This window comes from Mustelus asterias, chromosome 2 (genome assembly GCF_964213995.1).
Source record: "Mustelus asterias chromosome 2, sMusAst1.hap1.1, whole genome shotgun sequence".
Classification (NCBI taxonomy): domain Eukaryota; kingdom Metazoa; phylum Chordata; class Chondrichthyes; order Carcharhiniformes; family Triakidae; genus Mustelus; species Mustelus asterias.
Window position 1 is genome coordinate 67,416,056 of NC_135802.1, and position 21,818 is coordinate 67,437,873.

The window sequence follows — 21,818 nt, forward strand, 5'->3', positions numbered from 1 at the left end:
TGAGCAGATACCTGAAACAGTTAAATGCCTGTTAAAGGATCCGAGTCACAAACCAATTCACCTTTTGAGTGGGATAGGTGTTGGGCCTGCTCCACTCAGCATCTCTAATGGTCCCAGTGTTCACCAACTACATTTTCTTTCATTTTATTTCTCAAAACGCACTGTCCTATGGAGTCATGGGTGGGTGGTGCTCTTTTGACTCCGTGGGAGATGCTCCTTCCTCATTCACCTTCAATCCCAGAACTTACCTGAAGGTCACAGTTGGTCAAACATGATTCTGTATCTTCAATTCACCCTCAGTGTACAAAACTGGCACAAAGGCCTATCATAAAAGGGTAGATGAAGTGAGAGATCTTGGAGTACAATCGTTATGATCCAAGTCAGAAACTCCAAGATATTTTATGAAGTCAACCTAGATCATAAGTTTTGCACGTTGAATTTGGCGTGGGTAAGCATAAGATGTTTCAATCCAGATATGATTCAAGTGATCTACTAGGGAGCTTTTAACAAACAAAGTTTATTTAAGAATGCAGTTAACATATAAGACAATTAGCAATAACTTTTACCAATTACAACCGCAAAAGAAACCCATGATATTGGAGAATCTTAACAGCTAAGAATGCCATTCCAACATAAACACCACTACAAACATACACCCCCCCCCTCCCCATTCTAGCCTTAGCATAGAAAGTTGTATGCTCACATGATGCTGGATTTTGCAGCTTTCCAACCCCTGCTTTGGATTACTCCTTTGGATGTTGAGTTGAAAACATCGAAGTCTACAGCACACTTCGAGAGACAGAGACAGTATTTGCCTCTAGCTTCTAACTAGCCAGCAGCATTTCTAATGCCAGGGAGAGGGACAAAAACGCTGCATCCAGCCTGCAGTCCAATCAGCTTCTGCCAAACTGAAAGTAAAAGACCTTTTGGATTTCTCCTGGTAGAAACAAACTGTCAAAAGGCAGCTGACCTGCCAAACAACAATTTAAATCAACGATTCAAAAGGGTCATAAACTCCAGGACACTGCATTAGGCCCATATTAAACATAAACAAAAGGCCCATTATATGGCTTTATCAACAATAAAAGCACATCGGCTCAGACAGCTCAGTGCCAAAATGAAAAAAAAAGAGGCTGCTATTAACTGCCGAGAATATGCTTAAAATACATTTCTTAAAGGCACAGTAGCATTACAAAGTACAAAGGTCCGTCAAGGCAGCAGTTCAAGTAGACAAGGTTGTAAAGAAGGCATATGGAATGCTCTCTTTCATTGGCAGAGTTATAGAATATAAAAGTAAGTATATAATGTTGGAATTGTATAAAACTCTGGTGAGGCCACAACTGGAGTATTGGAGGCAGTTCTGGTCATCATATTACAGGAAAGATGTAATTGCTCTAGAAAGAGTGCAGAGGAGGTTTACAAGAATGTTACTAGGGCTAGAAAAGTGTAGCCATGAGGAAAGATTGGATAGGTTGGGGTTGTTTTTCTTAGAACAAAGAAGGCTGAGGGGTGACTTGCTAGAGGTGTAGAAACATATGAGGGGAATGCAGTGTCCTGGAGTTTATGACCCTTTTGAATCGTTGATTTAAATTGTTGTTTGTGTGGAATTTGTACATTCTCTCCGTGTCTGTGTGGGTTTCCTCTGGGTGATCCAGTTTTCTCCCACAGTCCAAAGATGTTAGCGGGAATAGTGGGGTAAATGTGTGGAGTTATAGGGATAGGACAGGGGGTAAGCCTGGGTAAGATGCTCTGTCAGAGAGTCAGTGCAGACTCGATGGGCCGAAGGGCCTTCTTTTGCACTGTAGGGATTCTATGGTCATTGGGAGTAACTGAAGCTGCAATGAAGAGGAAACATAGAGTGGACAGATAAAATTGATTCTCTTGGTGGGGAATTCGAGAACCAGGGGACATAGATTCAAGATAAGTGGCAGTAGGTGTAGAGGGGACGTGACAAAGGACATATTTCCACAAATGGGGTGGGTGTCTGGAATTCGCTGCCCGAATTGGCAATGGAGGCAGAGACCCTAAACTCTTTTAAAAAGTGCCTGGATTGGCACCTTAAGTGCTGTAAGCTACAGGGCTATGGACTGGGTGCAGGAAGATGGGATTAGAAAGGACACCTGGATGTCCTTGGGCTGGCATGGACTAGACGGTCCGAATGGCCTCCTTCTGTGCTGTAACTTTTCAATGGTTCTATGCTATTCTCTGCAGAATATTGCTGAAACCATCAGTCAGATATACTGATGCCCCACACATGATTGTTCAGAATGTTTTCCCTTTGAATAAGGCATTACACTATCAGTGCTAACCTTGATCATGCTGTTTTGTATGGGTATTTTGTGTGGTTACATTGAGAAAAGCTTATTTCTGCACATTACATAATTTTCATACACATTTCACCTGTTATTTGCAAAGAGGACAATGACAGTTCTACACTTGTCTTTTCAAAGTGTGAATCATCACTGGATGGACAGCGTGGGAGGTGTTGGTGTGTTTTTCGCTGGAATGGAAAGAGAATCCCTGGATCTCCAGAAATGAGAGGTGATCCCCAATGCCACAGGCATGACAGACGTGTTTCAGCATCAACAGAACAAAATAACTGAAGTGTCTTAAACTGATGAGGCATTAAAATCTTTGCTTTTCTTTCACATGTTACTCCACAGCATTTGAAGGTGATATCTGTAAGGTTACAGTTATCTTTCTTTTATGTAAGCTATTTATTTCCTGCTTTTTTTTAGTTTAAAGATTTCATTTTTAATAAATCACATTTAAGGTAACATCTATATAAATTGCCCAGTGAAATAATCTACTGTTGCTTGTTGCTCTTTTGGTTCACTACTAATGAGCATAAGAATAATTCTGTTGTTAAAAATGCATGACTGGATTATTCTCAGTTGAAGTATTATCAAAACAGTCACTGGGTACACTGCAAGTCACTATGTATAATCAATGGTAATAACATTATTATTGCAATATGGATCTCATGGCATGAAAGTTATGTAAAGTTCAAGTCCTATATCACAGATACAATTGCTGCCAATGTTAATTGACTATTGCCTCCATCGGGATTAAACATCTTCAAGTCATGCATCCAATCGTCATTTTAAAAGTCAATATTTTATAGAACCAAAACATAGCAGTGTGTTTCAAGCTGTACATGGCCTCAGGTTCCAGTAACTTTTGTTAACTGCTCAAACTTCATTCTTGTGTTTTGTGGCACAGTGGCACAGTGGTTAGCACTGCTGCCTCACAGTGCCAGGGACCCAGGTTCGGTTCCTGGCTTGGGTCATTGTCTGTGCGGAGTCTGAATGTTCTCCCTGTGTTTGCGTGGGTTTCCTCTGGGTGCTCCGGTTTCCACCCACAGTCCAAAAGACGTATTGGTTAGGTGCATTGACCATGCTAAATTCTCCCTCAGTGTACCCAAACAGGTGCTGGAGTGTGGCGACTAGAGGATTTTCACAGTAACTTCATTGCAGTGTTAATGTAAGACTGCTTGTGATGTTAATAAATAAATTTAAACAATGTTCTTTAACACACTTTTATGAATAAAAGGTGTTTGGTGAAGTTTGTGTTTAAATTTATCCATCATCAAATGGTGAATTTAAGTGTTCATTATAAACAAAAAAAAAGATTACTTTATTCTTGTGGTGCAAAGTTACGCCATCATCACACATTTTCCAAATAATATTTGAAGTAATGAAAATATTTAATGTTGGCCCTTTGCACTCTGAGCTCTTAGATGTCCAGTTCTCCACAAAGAATGTGATCATATTGTAATTTTGTAATCACCGTAACTAAGGATTGACATGGATTTCATCCTTTGTCTTCCCAAAGTAGTTTTGCTTCAACTAATGTTCAGACACTAGCCCTCAGCCAAGAAAACAGTAGAGGGATCAATGTGCTTAATACCTGTAGCATAGGAATGGAAAATCTGTAGTCAGATTATCTTTAGGGGATTTTTTATTTTAATTAAGCGGTCAGAAATAATCAGCCATTTCTTGGTCATTGCAGTGGCACTGCTGTCTCACAGCGCCAGGGACCTGGATTCAATTCCAGTCTCGGGTGACTGTTTGTTTGTGTGGAATTTGTACATTCTCCCCGTGTCTATGTGGGTTTCCTCTGGGTGATCCAGTTTTCTCCCACAGTCCAAAGATGTTAGGGGGAATAGTGGGGTAAATGTGTGGAGTTATAGGGATAGGACAGGGGGTAAGCCTGGGTAAGATGCTCTGTCAGAGAGTCAGTGCAGACTCGATGGGCCGAATGGCCTTCTTTTGCACTGTAGGGATTCTATGGTCATTGGGAGTAACTGAAGCTGCAATGAAGAATTGAGCTAATCCTCTGCCAGCAGGTTTGTTTAAAAAAAATGAATATATCCACTGTCCCAAGAGTCACCTTTTCCGGGTGTCAATTCTGATCGAGCAATTCTAAATTTTGTTTTTGCCATTTTAACGTGAACAATTAAAATACAACAGTAATTGAGCAGCTTTTACTTCAAACATTGTCTTACATATTGAGTAGTTATAAAAGTTTTTGTGTTTTTGCTTCCAAAAAGTGTTGACATTTCCTATGTCAAATTTGTGAATTCACCTCACCCCCCACACACAAAAAGTCACTAAATGTTTAATGAGTAAAGAATGTTTGCAGTGGAGTAGTTATTGGATTAAACAACAGTGCACTATTTTACTGAATGTACACAAAAAAGTGCCTATCAATTATAACTGTGTTGAACATATTGGCTTGACTGTGAGATGGAAAGTTTGATTTCCTGCACTTACTGGGTTTTATACACTGATGCTGGTTTAATAGCCTGTAACCACTAGATGGCACTCACTACATTTGTTCACGTTGCTCCTTTACTGCAAAAGTTTATAATCAATCAAAATGCTATGGTAGCATGTTTCCGTTTTAATGTAACTGCATCATCTAAATTTCATGGTAGAAAATTATTACATAATTATGGTCCACAGTTAGTCAACTTAGCTTCAATGAATTTTTGATTTGTGTGATACGATGGTACAAATTAAGCTACTGACTTGTTGGCTGTACAAGGAAAAAAAACAATGCTTTGTGTTTATTCGGTTTAAATAATGTTTATTAAAAAACATAATTATATTAAATACAGACCATATTCTAACAGAATATTCATTTCATTTAAGGAAAAATAATCATATGACTTTTTAGTAACATGAAAGCTTTTTTTTTAAAAGAACAAACGTCCTTTTTAAATTTTATAGAAAGTTTTACCCGTGAAGGCTAGGTTCCTGTTTCAGACCCGCAGAACAAGACATTTCAAAATATGTAGTATCATACACTAATATTTTTTACATAAGAGCACAAAGTCTGTCAGGATCAAATTGGTCACAGGCAGTTTTTAAATAGTCAAGTGGAGATTCCCTGATTCCTTTCCGAAGTGCCTTTTTTCCTTGGGAACTGTAGTGCAGATTTCTTGGGAATTGAAAAAAAAACTCCCACTCTTTCAGGGAGATGGAAGAATATGTGGCAGGTTAGAGCTGCATCATCTGGGCTGAAGTAAGCCCCCTTTCCCATCCTAAGCTGGCAGCAGAACTCACAGCTCCAGAACAAGGACAGTCCACGCCTACTGCCAGTTGCTCTGAGGTCTCTGATTGATCAGTGTCTCTTGCTCATTCTCTTTCGTTTTCGCTCTCTCTTTCCCTCACTCTCTCACATACATACAGAGTCCACAAGAGCTGCGGGATTCCTCACTTACTCTCAAAGCTATAACAACGCAATTCCCCATTTCTGTCATAGCTGGGCAGCTGAGTGCCATATTTATCCACACACCAGCAGGCACCTCGCCTTCTCCCTTTAGAAGATCGACACTGTGGTAAAGGGGAAAAATGGTTGCAACATTTAATTAAACCATAATGCCATTTTTTCTTCAAACATAATATAGTAATTAATGGCCAAATTAATTGTTATATGCATTAAAAGACCCATATTGTTGACTGTGTGGTGTAGGGATGCCAGACAGCATTCATACTGTTAGCAAAGATTTGCCTCACGTTTGTGAATTTTGCATCTTATAAGAGCTTTAGCTGTAGCATGGCAGCCATTCTTGTTGAAGCTTCAGCACCATAACAAGGGGTGACGTACAATGCGTTTGAGTCAGTAGACCTACATCTTAAATTAGCTGTCTGACACAGTGTATTGGATCGCTTTAACAGTTTGCAACTGAATTATAGGAACCTGTTCTTGAATGAATCTTTTCTTACACCCTCAGCATGTTTCATTGTGCACCATTATCTTCAGATACCAACTAATGTGAAAGCTATCCACTTCTAACTCTTAAAACAGAAAAGGCTGGATATACTCAGCAGATCTGGCAGCATCTGTGAAGAGAGAAACAGAGTTAACGCTTCAGACTTGAGACCTTTCAACAGGTCACAGAACTGAAACGTTAACTCTGTTTCTCTCTCCACAGACGCTGCCAGACCAGCTGAATATTTTCAGCATTTTTAGTTTTTATTTCAGATTTCCAGTATCCCCAGTGTTTTGCTTTTCCACTTCCTATTGAAACGTTTTGCTGGGAAAATCACAATGCAAGCCTTTGCAATGCAAGCATCAAGCTGCTGTCTACAGATAGTTATTCCATGTTGTAAAGGGCCTGTCTACCATGAGAATAATAGCACTCACTACCTGACTGAATGATGCTGCAATTGAATTTTCAGAGGGAATTAGTCTAATTCTTGATGTGGTAAAGACTGGAAATCTCCAGAGAGATGTTAAGGCTAGTCAGCACTTGCTAATCTAAAGAACTAATATTAACAAGTTTTTGTTGAGTAGTGGTGTTAAGGAGTACCGAGGCAGGTAAATTAAGTTGAAAGAAAGATCTGTCATGATCCTAAATGAATGACAGAGTAGGTTCAGGAGAGTAAAGAGCCAACTCCTGTCCCAGTGTTCCCAAATCATTTGTTTTCAGCAACAGTTGCTATTTTAAAATGTTTCTCCCAAGGACTAGCTATTTAGTTACTTCTGAGTTAAAAACCATTTGGGGCATAAATTACGAACAGCAAAAAGGCAAATCCTACTCTTTCAATGCTCGCGGATTTTAAGATCACCTAAGTAGCAAGTGACAGCTTGCTTAGTCATCTGAAATGGTAGCAACTTGCATTCCATCCTCCCAGTTAGCCAAAACACTACACATTACTGATTCAGAAGGGGTGGGAGAGGTGTGACAGGATCGTGCTACCTTGAATTCCACATTCCCAGTAGTTCCCCAAAACATGCACAAATTTCAGGTTAGTCCAATGTGTAAATAATAGATGAATGTTGGGCATTATTTCACATTTGTTGGGAGTTGTGCATAAATAATGCCCAACATTCAAGGGTATGAACCATGGGTTAAAACACATTGATTGTAGCACCTTTCCATTTGTCTTCAATATTAAGCCATGAATGAAACAGGGTCCACAGACCCTCCAACTCCGCAGCATAGATATTACTGGGAGTTTCTGCACTTTAGCCAGTGCATCATCTGTTTGGTAATCAATATGCCTTATGTGTGTTTGGGATGGAACACGGTTTTGTTGTTAGACAACTTCAGTGAGTGCATCCAATGCACAATTAGAAAGGGAAACATCTATCAAGTGGAACAAAGGAAGGAAAGTTAACAACAATGTGACAACACAAACCTGTTTTTTCTTGTAGAAGCCTTTCTTGTCACAATTTGGAATGTATACACCTCTGGGGCTCAGAACGGATACAGCCTTCAGATTATTTAGGATGTCTTCCATTTCTCTCCGACAAGGACCCTGATAAACATATATAGGCAGAATAGATCTCATGAGCCTTGATACAGAAGCAAAGCTAAACTTTCTTATTAAAATCACTGATTCAGAACAAAATTGTAAATATTTCAAATAAGATTTTATGAATTGAAAATGCATTAACTCAATGGACTGGGATAAAAATCACAATGGTCCCTTCGAGTTAGTTTTATTTATTTCCTGTGTACAGCATTTCTGCAATGCTGAACACTGAATGAAAACAGGTCAGTGTTAGACTGAGTAGAAATGCTGCAATAGGAATCTTCAGTGAATTTGTGAAGTCACTGCAGAGACCAGAGGGATTCTCACCTCATGGTGCTAAATGGTCCAAGTGCATAACTTGATCTCACAAATTTGGAGGGAATTTAACAGAAGATTAAAATATTTGGAAATGCATATATATTTGACAAGTGCCCATTACTGCCCACTTACATATTCGGTGTCATGTTTAATTTCTGAAGAAAAGTTGGTGGTTTCAGTGTTCTCTGCTTCATTGTTTATTTTATAGAGCTGGGATTTTTTCGATGCCTCTTTCCGCAGTAGCTTATTGTGCTGCTGATGAGTTTTACTGTCTTGCATTCGGTGTGTGTTGGGACTCCACTCATTCCCGGAGTTACTGGCATTCCTTTCTTCCTCGGAACGGTTGGCTTTTTCTAAAAAAAAGTCAAAATGAGAGTCGCGTCATTAAAGAGTTTGGTTCAGACAAAAAAAATTCCTGTGGAGCAAAGGTCTTGTTTAGTGCATAAGCTGTATGATAACTATACTGAAATAGGGGGAACAGGCAAGTGTACAGAATGGTTCGACTGCTTCACCAGTTGATTCCAGCCCTCAGTCTAGCCATGTAGGGCTTTTAAAGTGGACTATCGCTCAGCAACAAGCCTTGTAAATGCTCTGCTCCACCAGACGGTGGTGAGGTAACATCGCCACATTGCACACTCCACTGTACCAAATGCCTGCTAGCAACTTTACCATGGCCACAGCGGGGCTGCAAACCGTACTTACTCTTACCCCCATCCCTTTTTCAGCAATGAAGGGATTGCGCACCGTCACACTAATAGTATTATGGCTGTAACCAAAGAAAGGGAGATTTTAAACCTTGAAGGCAGTCCGTGCAGCAGCGCTATTCCACGTGAAAAAGCAAGCGATTTCCCGCAGAGCAGGCAGGCGTTGAAATGCTCCCAAACTGAAAAGTTTGTGCATCGAATGGAATTTGCCCGGTGACCTGAAAGTACGACCGAAGCCATTCCAGACAGAAATTAATTTCTAGAAAGGTTACCACCATCAACTCTGCCGCAAAAGGGCCAAGGCACACCCTCTTCCCCGCCCCCCAAAAAACATAAAGAGGCAATGTTGCCATTTCTCCCAGCAGTGAGGCGACTGTTTAAACAGCCCCCCCGGCTCTGACGAGCGGGTTAAGCCGAGAAACTGAGCATCAGGTAAGCTTGAAGTGGCAGCAATGATGCAATCACTGAACCTTGACTCCAGCACACACACACTGCTGCTTTGAAAGTTCAAGAACACTGACACTAACTAACACAGTCTACTCAGAGATCATACTTTTTACAAGCCAGCGAAACCTAAAGCAATTCTTTATACAGAGAAAATGTGGTTAACAAAAAAAAAGCCAATGGTTTGCTGGAGATGTGAGATTAAACTATTGAGAAGAGAGTTTACAATTCAGCTGTTTTGGAAGAAAACAAGAAGCATGATTCTGGTACCTGGAGCGGTGAGGACGCGGAGTTTCGCCGTCTGGTTAGTGCACAGCCCCCTGCCCTCCAGGAGCGCCTGCAGCGGTCTGCTCTCCCCGGCCTGGGGCAGACAGGTGAAGCCGGCGGCGCAGCGCTCCGTGTACACGCCGCACGGCTGCCCCTGCCGGAGGGCGCAGGTCATGCAGCAGCCGCAGCCCGGCTCCCTGACCGGCTGGCAGTCTCCCTGCAGCGGCTTGCACTGAGCCAGCGCCCGGGCGTCGCACGGCTCGCAGCGGACCACAGGTCCCAGGGAGGCGGCCAACTTGACACTCGCCGCCGCCACGGCCAGCACACACAGCGCGTACACCATCGCTTGAGTGAACACAGCAGCAGGAGGAGGAGGGGGGGAGAAGGAGTTGGGGTAGAGGTGGTGGAGGAGGAGGTCACTGCTTAGCAAAGAGCTCCTCACACACACACAAAATACAGACACAAATCAGAAAGGCAGGAGAAAGAACACAAAACAGGTCTGCTGCTCCCACCGAATTTCAAACCGAACTTGCAGCAAAAGTTTCCTTTTTTTTGTTATCAAAAAAAATAGTGACTTTCTTTTTCAATAAACTTTACCCGCTCGCACTTGCTTCCACTCCGAGAAACCAGGAGCGAATGCAGGTTCTCTTATATCAAGAAAGGAGAGAGCCCGCCCCCTGGAATATGAATAATTCACTCGCCTCCCATTGGATTCTGGCACTTGGTTATTTGCTGATACAGGTTTCGGGGCGGGGCAATTTCTTTGCCCCCCTCTCTCCTCCCCTCTCCAAGTCTCCCCTAGTGAGTGCCACCCCCGGAACACTGAGCAGCAATGCCACTGGCCCCAGGGGAGCAGCCCCACATTGGGAGGGGGGGGGGGCTATTTCAATTTACAGGAGCCACATAATCTTTCACTCACTGAGAGATGGTCAGTCTGCTGCAGATTAAATCACTGCTTTGAACAACGGCGAAAGAATAAAGTGCACAGTAAGAGTGACCTGTGCCACCCGGGCTGATGAATGTGCACAAATTGATGATTAAAGTTGACGGTTGTGCCAGTCACTGATGGATGGAGATTGTTCTCAGCCAAGCGGACAGGCTCCTTGTAACTTAGACTCTGGTTCACCTGAGCCAAATGCAATGATTGTGCGTCGGTGCCTTTCTATTGTTCAATGTTGAGCAGTCGGAACAGTCTCGGAACTGATGTGTCCCCCTCACACTGAGAACCAGACCATTCCAGCCTGCTGAGATTCTATCAGGCCACGGATCTCTTACACCTTTCGCCGCACGTTCGCCTGCCTTGCTTTAGGGAGATAGGCAACCCCCTTCTGCTTTCCGATCCCCTCCACCACCCCCCTGCTTTAGGGAGATAGGCAAAGCTCATATTCTCTCCCCCCCCCCCCCCCCCCACCACCCCGCCACTCACACACACAGCTTTAGGGAGATAGGCAAAGCCCATGTGTATGTAACCCCCCCCCCCCCCCCCCACACACACACACAGTGAGCAGGGTCGCTGCGAAGCGATCGGCAGCTGACTCTCGTTGAGAAGGGAAAACGGGAATCAAACAGCTCCAACTTAGATTCAAGTTTAGTACCACATTTTGAGACTTGTGATCTCTTGGTTTCAGGGCCAGTTTAAGATGCACTTAGATATCTGCAACTGAGTTTTGCAAGTTGTATAAAAAACCTCCCTCCCTCCACGCCATTTGGCACCGCAATCGGTTTTTAAATGTCATTTTATTTAACACGATTTTGTTTTATCCAAACCTGTTTCAGCTCCCTCTTCCAGCCCCCAACATTTTTTTGGCCAAAAATGGGAATGGGTTTGAAAGGGGGGGGGGGGTGAGACGTTCGGGGGGGAAGCTCCTCCAAGTGCAGTTTGGAGAACGGGTTAGTTTGGAGTGTGTGTGCTTTAACCCGGGCAGAGCAGCCCCAGCCACCGAGACTGGGATTGTTTAAAGCGTGTCCTAGCAACTGTGCACACCCTGAACAGGCTGCTGAATGCAGGGAGGGGGAAGAGGATACAAAGACACTCAGAGAGACTGCTCCTGCTTGCTGCCTCCACACTGAACTCTGATTCAATCTCACCCCCTCCCCTTAAAAAAAAACGCTGCATTACAAAATAAAGCAGCTAGAAAGCAGAATCCAATATTAACGGTGCACCATTAATTTTTGTGTTACTTTTGTTTTAAAAAAGTGGTTATCTTTTGGGCTGTTTTTTGCACATGTTCGCTCTCAGGACCCTGTACACAGACTGATGAGTAACACACACTCGGGTCTGGATGGATTAATAGTCAGAAATGAATCTGTTGCTTGCTGATTTTATTTTAATAGGAGATTGACTTTCCTGGATTGGTAGTAATTTGAAACCCATGTGGAGAGTGGGAGGCGGCCAGGGGAGGGTTTGGGACTGTTTGTTGGGCAGCCGGTGCCAGATCTGGGACATTCATTTTCCCCCTGCTGCCTTGATCCAAAACCCATTGTTCCAGCCAGAGCTCTGCTGCAAAGCGGTCAGTGCCGCAATCCGCCACAGCAGCCGCCCGCACCCCCACCCCCCCCCCCCCGCCACCCCCACAGAGAAGCTGGATGAGGGAATAGTATTAGATCGACTCGGAGATCTCACCTCCCGGCATTTCTGCATTGGGAGGGGAAAAAAAAACAGACAAGGTCAGAGCTAAACAACGTCCCTCCAAAACATTGCCCCTCCCACCATCCTCACCCCTCAGCTGTTGATGCAAAGCTGAATTGTTGTAATGTGTATGTGACCGATCACTTGGTCAAATCCATCAGCCTTGTTTCCACCCCCTTGTTTCGCTGATCATTGATTGACGGGGGCAGCCTGACGAAAGGCCATTGAAGATGTAACCCCCTCCAACCTCTCCCCTCCGCAGATGCTGCCTGACCTGCCCAGTCTTCCCAGCATACACTGATTTGTATTTTAAAGGCAATCTCATTGACAATAATTTCAATATTTCAAATATCTACCTGATTCTTTGATCCTTTGGACGAGAGGGATTCCTGTCCAAAATTGTGTCCATTTATAATTAGAACCCCTCACTCTAAATCAGATTCCATTTTCAATAAAGGAGATTGCAATGTTTTGTTGGACTTTGTTGGACTTTCACCAGTGTTTTGGGGATTTGACTCGATGACTCCATCCATGTTTCCATGAAAACCAAAGCGTCTTTCCATTGAATCCCAACAATGCAGAAGGGCCCGTTGAGTCTGTACCGACCTCCAAAGAGGCTCAGGCTTATCCCCCCGCCCTCCCCTCCCTGTAATCCCACGCATTGATCATGGTCAATTCACCCAACCAGCACGGCTTTCGGACTGTGGGAGGCAACAGGAGCACCCGGAGGAAACCCACGCAGACACGGGGAGAACGTGCAAACTCCACACAGACAGTGACCCAAGGCCCGGATTGAACCTGGGTTCCCAGCGCTGTGAAGCAGCGGTGGTAACAACTGTACTTTCATTGATGGTGCCTCCCCCCTCCTGTTCCTAACCTATGGACTCATTTTAAATACAACTTCTGAACAACAGGAAAAAAAACTATGCCTGCATAGAAAAAAAAACTTCATATGAGGAAAGACGGATTCAAGCTAAAGAAGAAGAGGGTAGGGGGAGTCATTGAAAGCTTGGTCAAAGGATAAGTTTTAAGGAGGGTCTGAAAGCAAAATGGGGACGTGAAAGGGTTTAGCAAGAGAATTGCCGGCTCTGGGGCCTGTGTGGCTGATGGGATGGCCACTAATGGTGAAGAGATGGATGGAATAAAAAAACAGGCTATAGTCAGTGGTACAGAGCCTATGGGGGTTGTCGGGCTGCAGCAGGTAGCAAATGTAGGGAGGGCTGATGCCAAGAAACAATTTAATGGCAAGGAGAGAGATTCTACAATTTAAACCATTAGGGAACTTAGAGTCCATGTAGTTCAGTGGGGATGGTCGGAGAACAAAATGGAGAAGCCCAACTGTCTCAGATTTCTTTTCTCTCGATGCCTCCTGTGTCCCTGACCAGACCCTGCTCTTCCTGCTCCAGCTCCACCACTGCACTCTAGCTTCTCCACTATCTAGCGGGAGTATGTCACTATTCAGAGAGCAAGGAAGTTCTCTCAGTGCATTGGAGATAGGGTTAGGCCCAATTTCTATTCTTCCACCGAAACCACTGAAGCAGATGATGTGGTCATTACCTCAATGCTACTTGTGAGGCTGACCTTGCCGTCTACCAACTGGTCGCCATGCTTCCAGCATTATAGCAGGAACTACATTTCCAAATAACCTCATTCTAATGAACGTTAGAATATGCCCAGGTCAAAATAAGCATTATAACTAGAAATATTAATTTTTATGTCTCTTCCAACTTTCACTAGACACATCATTTGCTTTTGTCCACTCGCAGCTCCAAATTACTCATCTATCCATCTTTAGCCAGACTCGCTAATACCCTCTCCTCCAGCATCTCAACATTATCTAGCACTAACTCTCATATACATGGTGATGATGATAGCCAGCTTTACCACCAGTCCTGGCTCCACAACGGTTGCTGTATTGTCCACCTGTCTTTCTAACATCGAGCTGTGGGCAAGGAGGAGCTTTACTCAGTTCAAAAGTGGAAAGAGAAAAAACACCCTCTCCCTACCATCGCCAGAAACTTCAAGCCAGAAGGTTCTTTCCTCCTTCATGTCTACTTGGTCAACTCGAACTTAGCAGTGAGTTAACTTGTCACCTTATAATGATGAGAGTGCCAGCGGCAGGGGGCTGAGATCGGGCACTTTCATCTCAACATGACTGTTCGCCATCAACCCTGTCCCACTCGATGACATTGCCACAAAAACAGAAAATGCTGGAAAATCTCAGGTCTGACAGCGTCTGTGGAGAAACAACAGAACCAACGTTTCGAGTCTGGATGACCCTTCGTCAGAGCAGAGATGACCTTGCCACCTCTAGGCTTAACACCTGGACTTCCATCCTCAATGTCCTTGCAAGTTTCATTCAATGACAACCTCACTTAGTAAAGCCGCCTATCTACCACCCGTGCACTTGCTGACAGGTTCGGCAGGATCGTTGCTTTCAGAATTCTCCTTCACAAATCCCCCTCCACGTTCCCCGCCTGCCCCCCCCCCCCCCGCCCCCCGTGGTCTCTGGATTTAATTGCGGGCTAATTCACAAACCAATCACGGGTTGAATAGGAAATGGGTTAGGTCGAAATGAAGAAACACGCTGACAGCTTGCTCCTGGCAAGTCATTTTGTTGCCATGTGTAAGTCTAAGCGATGTTGTGACGCTTTGAGGTGCAAAAGAATCCTCTTAATTTCCAATTGATATTTTGGATGCTATTCCCGGTGTGTTAACGTGGACAGAATAGTAACGTTTTAAAAAGTTGAATCAATTACTTTAAGGTTAAAACCGAAATGGCATGACGATCAAAAAAGGGGAAACCCATAGATCCTTATTTCATGGAATTTCTTGTTCCGTATTTTATGCATAAGTATCTTTGGTGCATGCCCAATACAAGGTCACACGACTACTGTGTTCCTCGATTTGTTTGAATTTCTCCCGCATATCAAAGAGACATAAAAATACTCAAGGACACGTCTGACACCCAGTTTTCCTTCCACTTGTGGATCCGACGCTGTTTAAAGTTCAAAATATATCATTGTACAAACATACTTGATAAATTCGATGTTATATTGCATTAATTAATCGCCCTCACCCTCGCTTAGAGCAAAGCACCCCTATGACTATCATCTACTTGCTATTAATTACTATTAAGGTCCACATATCTCCAAAAGGTGGAATTAGTATCAACTAGGAATCAAGCAGATGGTATCGATCGTGAATTTTGTAATCCGAATTTGATATGGATTTTGAAGTTTTGCACTATTCGTTCAGTATGACCGGAGCTCGAACCTAAATTGTAATCTATACTGTATATAACAATACAGAAAAGACAAGCCTTGCTAACTGTTCTGTTACAAATAGACAATGTACCCCTTCCACTTAGCTACAGTGGTACCTGTCTCAGATTAAGTTACAAAAACAATTTCATTACAACGCTGGAACCGCACTCTGGTGACCAGCAGAGTGCTCTGTACATAAGTGCTTGATCAGAGCATGTGAAGAATGTTGCTGCAGTGAAGCATATTTTTCAAGCAAAAGTGGGCGAATTCACTGTCTCAATTTTTAATAAATATCCTGAACACTTTTCATATCTCTTGGGAGTTACACTCCATCAGATGTGTTGCCGCAAACAGAGCGGTCTCTTGATGGGTGTCTTACACCACTGCAACTGAGTCAAATGGGGCCTGTCTGTCACTTCCGCATCATCCTTAATGACGAGAAAGAGGAAAAAGCTTTGGGACAACACACAAATGTTACCTTAAATAGCGATGCCGTGAGAAAGCTCAAACTTACAATTGGCCCAAGTGATTGGCGACTTCAGAAAGTCAAATCAAGCCGGAGTTTGGAGCTTCAAGGACAATGCCTGCCTTATCTGGGATTTGTATATGTATGGCTCTTATATGGTTTAATATTGCCCATTGTGGTTTTTGTAGCAGTCATCAAATAGTATTACCAAATTTCATAGTAGTTTATTTTGCAAGAAAGCATTTATGTCCAATGATCTGCTAAAATATTAACCTATACCTTCCACGTACAGATCCTAGCAAATCTGCTACGCACTTTAAATAATGCATTTGTGAGAAAGATTTATTTATGAGACTGTTGAATCAGATGGAGTAAAATAGTTGCATTCTGATTCGAGCCTGATTTTGTCTTTCAAAAACTAACTTTTTGATTGAATTTGAACATTTTCTACAGAGTAACCCAATATTCTTATAAATATTATGATTCTTCATTTGTTTACAAGGAAATCCGGTTCACTAAATCGGCCTGCTCTGGCCAACCTGGGACTCCAAATCTACAGCACTGCGAGTGACTGTCCTCCGAAAGAAATGGCCTAACAAGGGCAGTTAGGGATGGGTAATGAATGCTGGCAGTGATGCCCACACCCCATGAATTAAAAGGAACACTTAAAACTGCGTATGTGATATTTAACTTAAATGTTGTTTCTTCGTATTCAGTTCCCCTCCAACACATGAACTTGGCAATGCATTTTAAAAGGCGAACGAGGGGTAGAACTCAAGGGGTAGTTGAGACGGCTAGCATTGATTCATTTAAAGGGGTGCTGCATTAGCAACTGGGGAGAAAATAAAAGGACATGTTGATGAGGTTAATTGAATAAGGGTACGAGGAGACTTGTATGGAGCATAAAGGCCAGCATAGACTTATTGGGCCGAATGGTTGCTTCTGTGCTATAAATAACATGCAATTCTATGAAATCTGACTGGAGATGCTATTATGGATCAACATCAAATATTCAACATGGCTGTTCCTTTTGAAGTAGAACGTGTGCAAAATTTTGAAAGCTTAGCTCCTATTAAATTAATCGTGGTCGTAAAAGGTTTGTCCTTTTTAAAAGGCAATTACAAATGTAGGAAGCTTACATCGTCACACGCTACACATATAACCAAGATAGCAACTTCATACAATAAAGAAACCCATTCTGGCAATCCTCAGTTATTTTAAAACATGCCACACTAATATAAATTCTTTGTTAACCTAGTGAGATTTAATCTGTTTGATATTCAATAGTTTGACTCTTCAGTGGCGCTTTATAAAATAGTGATTCTTGTTAAACCGGCCGATGTTAGAAGCAACTGGCCGCTTTTCTGTATTGTTTGGAGCATATTGCATTTGTTAACATTCCCGGTAATGTTGCTGTTTCCTTCTTCAACCAGTGTCTCACTCTTAACTGCTGTTGCGGTTGAGGCACAGTTTGTGATGACTCAGCCGAAGGTCAAACGAGGAGAAGGATGAGAAGCCGTTCATGTTCATTTTGTGTAACCTCAGGGCAAAGTGGTTTGCTGTTAAATGACACGTCTCCCCATTTCCTCTATCACTTGGACTACATGCAATTTTTTCATAGAGTGCTATTGACGTGAACAGCAGTGGGCGTTTTCCGATACAAAGTCATTTTTTACTCGAACTGAACGAAAAGCAGGATACATCAGGCCACGGTTAGGCCATAAAAAGACGTAATTGGAAATCACGTGTCCGACGAGGACTTTCTTCCCACTGCTTTGTTTGTTAGGCTTGAACTAAATCAAACAGTGGGGAGTTATGACACACGCTGGTCAGCGTTAAGTATACAGACATGTTCTTCCCGTGTCATTCAATATTGTGAAATGTCCCTGCAGTTTTGACGGAGTAAGGACAATAAAAAACGCCCATCAAAAACAACAATTTCTATAATGCACCATGATTTCCGTGTCACATATTTTCCAGGGAGAAACGTTTTACTCGGGAGTAAATATCACAGGATGAGATTGAGATAACAGGGACAACCCTAAGCATTGACCTGGGGGGCATGAAGCTACCTATGTGTGTGTGTGTGTCTGTGTGTGATAAACGTGGTGCTATGGTTATTGATTTAGAAATATAATTAAATGAACAAAATATCGGTTAGCTTTAGTTTCTATATCTCAGAGGTTATCATCCACTGACGTGACGTCATCTCCAGGGGCAGCAGATAAAATGTCTCAGAATGGAATTTGTACACAACACCTGTAGAAACGAATTAACCTGTAAAATGTTGTATTTTATGAAGTCTTCAGTTTGATTTGGAGTGGCATCTAAACTTCGACGTAGCTGATTCCCCCCTCCCCCCATATTCTACCATACTGTTTTTCACCTAGATAATTTAACAAGGGCCTCCCATGGAGTTTCATTGTGTGAATAGGGTTTGTGGGTTACAGTCAGTCATAAATGTAAATGTTATTGTTACTGTCATATGTAGTCTCTGTATCCCACAAATCAATCGGCTTTGCTTCTCGCAAGGTTAGACAACTGGTAAAGCTGTTTAAATTAACGTAACCTCAATCAGCCTTTAAATTAATCCTGCGGAGGAGTCTGTTTGAATTCTTTTAAGAAACCAGCAATTTAATCTCCCACTGATGTTGCCACAATGATTTCTTGACCTAAATAAGGAATAGAAAGTTTGAAATGCCACTGGGAGGATAGTATAGACACTAAAATTTGTAGAGGTTTGGTTTATCACCAAGCTCCAGGGTGAGGGCTTCAAAAGAGTAGGTAACTTTCAATATCGGCCTTGAAGAAGGTTACTTTCTGAGCCAATGCCAGCAAAAAAACGAACGTAGCAGTTCAATTTCCAAATTACACTTGACGTCCATTGTAAAATGCAAGCTTCCTAGTGCTGCCAGATGTCCTAAAAATTAGTTGCACAATCTGGAATGACGGAGAATAAAGGGGTCTCTCATGGAAATAGGTAAATGGTATTTTGAATAGGTATGGTCAATGCAAATTATTTCCACAAAATTATTTTAAAGTAGGAAATAACGGAGTCAATAATTTGGGTCAAAATTAATTTATATTTGGGAAAGTATGGTCTAATAAATGAGTGATGTGGAATAAATGAGTGTCAGCATAGCCTTGTTAAAGACAAATAGCGTTTGCCTGATCTGATTGAATTTGTTGATGAAACATTAGAAATGTTGGCAACGGCATTGCAGTTGATGTTGTGAATATGAACTTCCAAATGTTTGTTAAAGTACCACATAATAGATTTGATAGCAAATTAAATCTCCATGGCATGCAAGGGATAGTGGCAGCTTCTTGGAGATTGTCTTCCTATGGTAGCTTGGGATATGGGAGGCTCTTGGCCCTAAGAGGGGCCTGTGGGCACAAAGTTAGCCCCTGTGCCCCATCAATGCTCTGAGTTATTTCCACTCCATGTCACTGGGCCTACTGCTCTTGGGCCCCAGAATTTTAATTTTGACTTCCCTGTCCAAGAGTGCTTCCATTTTGCGGCATCCCCGAGGCCTCCTGGCAGCCTTAGCAGTGCTCAATCCTTCCAGAGATGCTGCTGGTTCTCTGATTAGGCTGGAAACCCTGATTAGGCCAGCAGCATAGAGAGCCTGCCTGGAATCTTAAATGGGCAGTGGGCCCACAGGCAGCCAATTATGAAGCCACCTGCAGTAAAATTGCCGAGTTGGTCTCACCATTGGCAAGTGCAGGCTCGGGCCCGCTTATGGGCAGCCACGTGTCCCCAAAGCCCATAGCAAAATTTGTTCAGTAGAAGCTACGTAACATCGTCATTAACCCTTACTGAAGCAGAATGAGAAATGGGTATCAGTTATTCAAGGGCCATAACAGGGTAAGCTGTCAACTAATGAGAGATTGTGCTACACTAGGTATGAGTTGATAATTAGGACAAAACGCTGGGGCATAAGTTCCCAGCTAATAAAGATAAAATGTAATATAAGCAAAAGTCACCACATCAAGAGATACTGCTTGTTAGAAGAAAAAGTGCATCAATATTAAAGGGGAAATTAAAAGAAATGGATGAAATGCCTAAATCAAGCTTGAGTAGAATCAATGCATTTTCAACTTAAACTACAGGAGAACAATATAATATTTAACATTATTCTGCATAAAGTATTATAAATATTTGTTTGTTTGTAGGCTTATAGCTCATGACTATAATCGTGGGCACAGTACTTCCAGGTGTATCCAAATCTAAGCATTCAAAAGCTACAAACAATGCAGGCTCTAAAGATTTTTTTTTAAACAACATTTTGACTAGATGACATTGAATACTGACACTGATGCATCATCATTTATTATTGATATTAAAATATTTCATTTGAAGATTTTTAAAAACGTGCTAAATCAGTTCCATAGTTCTTTATTGCTTAGCTATTCCTATCTTTGAGACTGGAGATATGTAGCATTGACGCATACAGAGGCATTTTGAGAAACTGAAATCATCCTACGTAGAAATTTAAGATCAAAAACAGGATGTTCAGTTTGATCATAAGCCTGTTCCATTTGTGCATTAAATGTCAGATTGTGAACATCTGAAGTTTTCTTTTACCCTTTTGAGATGATTTCAACCTTGAATGAGAGATATCAGAACAAGGCATTAATATAATAGTGATTACAGCACAGGACTGGAAGCAACACTTTTTAACACATCTCCATGGTTGATTTGCCACTGGCGTAAATGATAACCTTTAGAAAAGTGGCTTGCATATTGTAGATATCCCAAAGACACAGTGCCTATTCTTTTATGTGATGCATAGCACGTCAGTGGAATTGGAAGTTTAATAATAGGTACCACATCCTGTAATTTTTAGAAGGTTATACTCTTTAGAGATCTGTAAACTGCCAAGCCCAATCCTGTTTTATTTCCCCACCCCCACCCCACATAATTATTTATTCCTGCAGAATTCTAAGAGTAAGGAGCAGGAATAGGGGCAAGATACCACAACATTTCAGCTTTGCCAAAATTATAAGTTGACTTAAAAGCGATTGATTTCAAATAAATAAATCAGTTGCACCCATAATAAATTACACAATGGTTAAATAGTTGGCCCTTTAGAGCTGAAGTTTGCTTTCCTTCATCTAACCGTTAATATTAGCCTAGCAATTCATTACACCAACCTGCCTTCATGAACTGGGCTAGAATGCAATTCCTGTTTCTGAATGGATAGCCCAATGATCACGTGATGTTTGCCCTTAGGCCTCACTCAAATGATGTTAGTGAACTGCTGGCATCTGTTGGCCATCCCGAAGCAACTCGCTAGCAAAGAGGCTTGGAGTTTTGTGTGCTGCAGCACTAGCAGTTGTCTCAGGTAAATGTTTGAAAAGGAAGGGAAGTTAATCAGAGGAGGAGGCCAATGGGTGAGGGGGCGGACAACCATCTGTGGATCCACTGCAGATCTGAGTAAAGCACTCCTAGATCACCCGCTTCCATCTCCCACTTCCATCTCCAGGTATGTGATTTTTAAAAAGCTACCACTTGAGTCGTGGCCTGCATAAAAAAGAGATGGTTGACCTCCATGTAAACCTCGTGCTCGCTGCGTTCAGGGCACTAATTTTGCAGCAAGGCAGCAAATAGGCATTAAGACAGCAAGTAGGCATTATGGCCCTTAGGTGCATATGGAAAGGGCCTAATTTTTACTTCAGAGGTAGTCCTAAATGTCTATTTTATGCATAAAATAATATGATGGGCACATTTTTAGGCTGTAATCTTGATTTAAGTTAATTGACAAATTTGTTGAATGGTGAGGAAGAATCTGATGTGATTACATATTGACCAAAGGGTGTGTATTACATTAAAAACAGAAAATGTTGGGATTACAGAGCCAGAAAAGAGGGAATGGATTAATGGGCCCTATCACATAACACAATTATCAGTTTTTGAAGAATAGATTACTCCAAACTTTAACCTGTCTGTTC

General features: G+C 42.2%; 2 protein-coding genes across 3 annotated transcripts in view; one reads left to right on the plus strand and one right to left on the minus strand.

The window, feature by feature from the left end:
• igfbp1a (insulin-like growth factor binding protein 1a) overlaps positions 1–21,818 on the plus strand; it is a 1,218,336-nt gene that overhangs the window by 88,819 nt on the left and 1,107,699 nt on the right. Inside the window, exon 4 of one of the 2 annotated variants that reach the window (XR_013500302.1) lies at positions 2,451–3,229. Coding sequence is in view for 1 of the 2 variants with exons in the window: in XM_078236621.1 (XP_078092747.1) it covers positions 2,451–2,603 (153 nt within the window). In the remaining variant the exon portion in view is untranslated. Of the gene's footprint in view, positions 1–2,450; positions 5,084–21,818 lie in introns of those variants that run through there. The other variant, XM_078236621.1, reaches the window with a different exon arrangement.
• Positions 5,706–10,133, minus strand: LOC144508564 (insulin-like growth factor-binding protein 3). Its single transcript, XM_078236632.1, has 4 exons — positions 9,506–10,133; positions 8,220–8,440; positions 7,653–7,772; positions 5,706–5,840 (listed from the first exon to the last, which is right to left on the minus strand). Exons 1-4 carry the CDS (start codon positions 9,843–9,845, stop codon positions 5,721–5,723), a joined length of 801 nt encoding a protein of 266 aa, XP_078092758.1. The 5' UTR covers positions 9,846–10,133; the 3' UTR covers positions 5,706–5,720.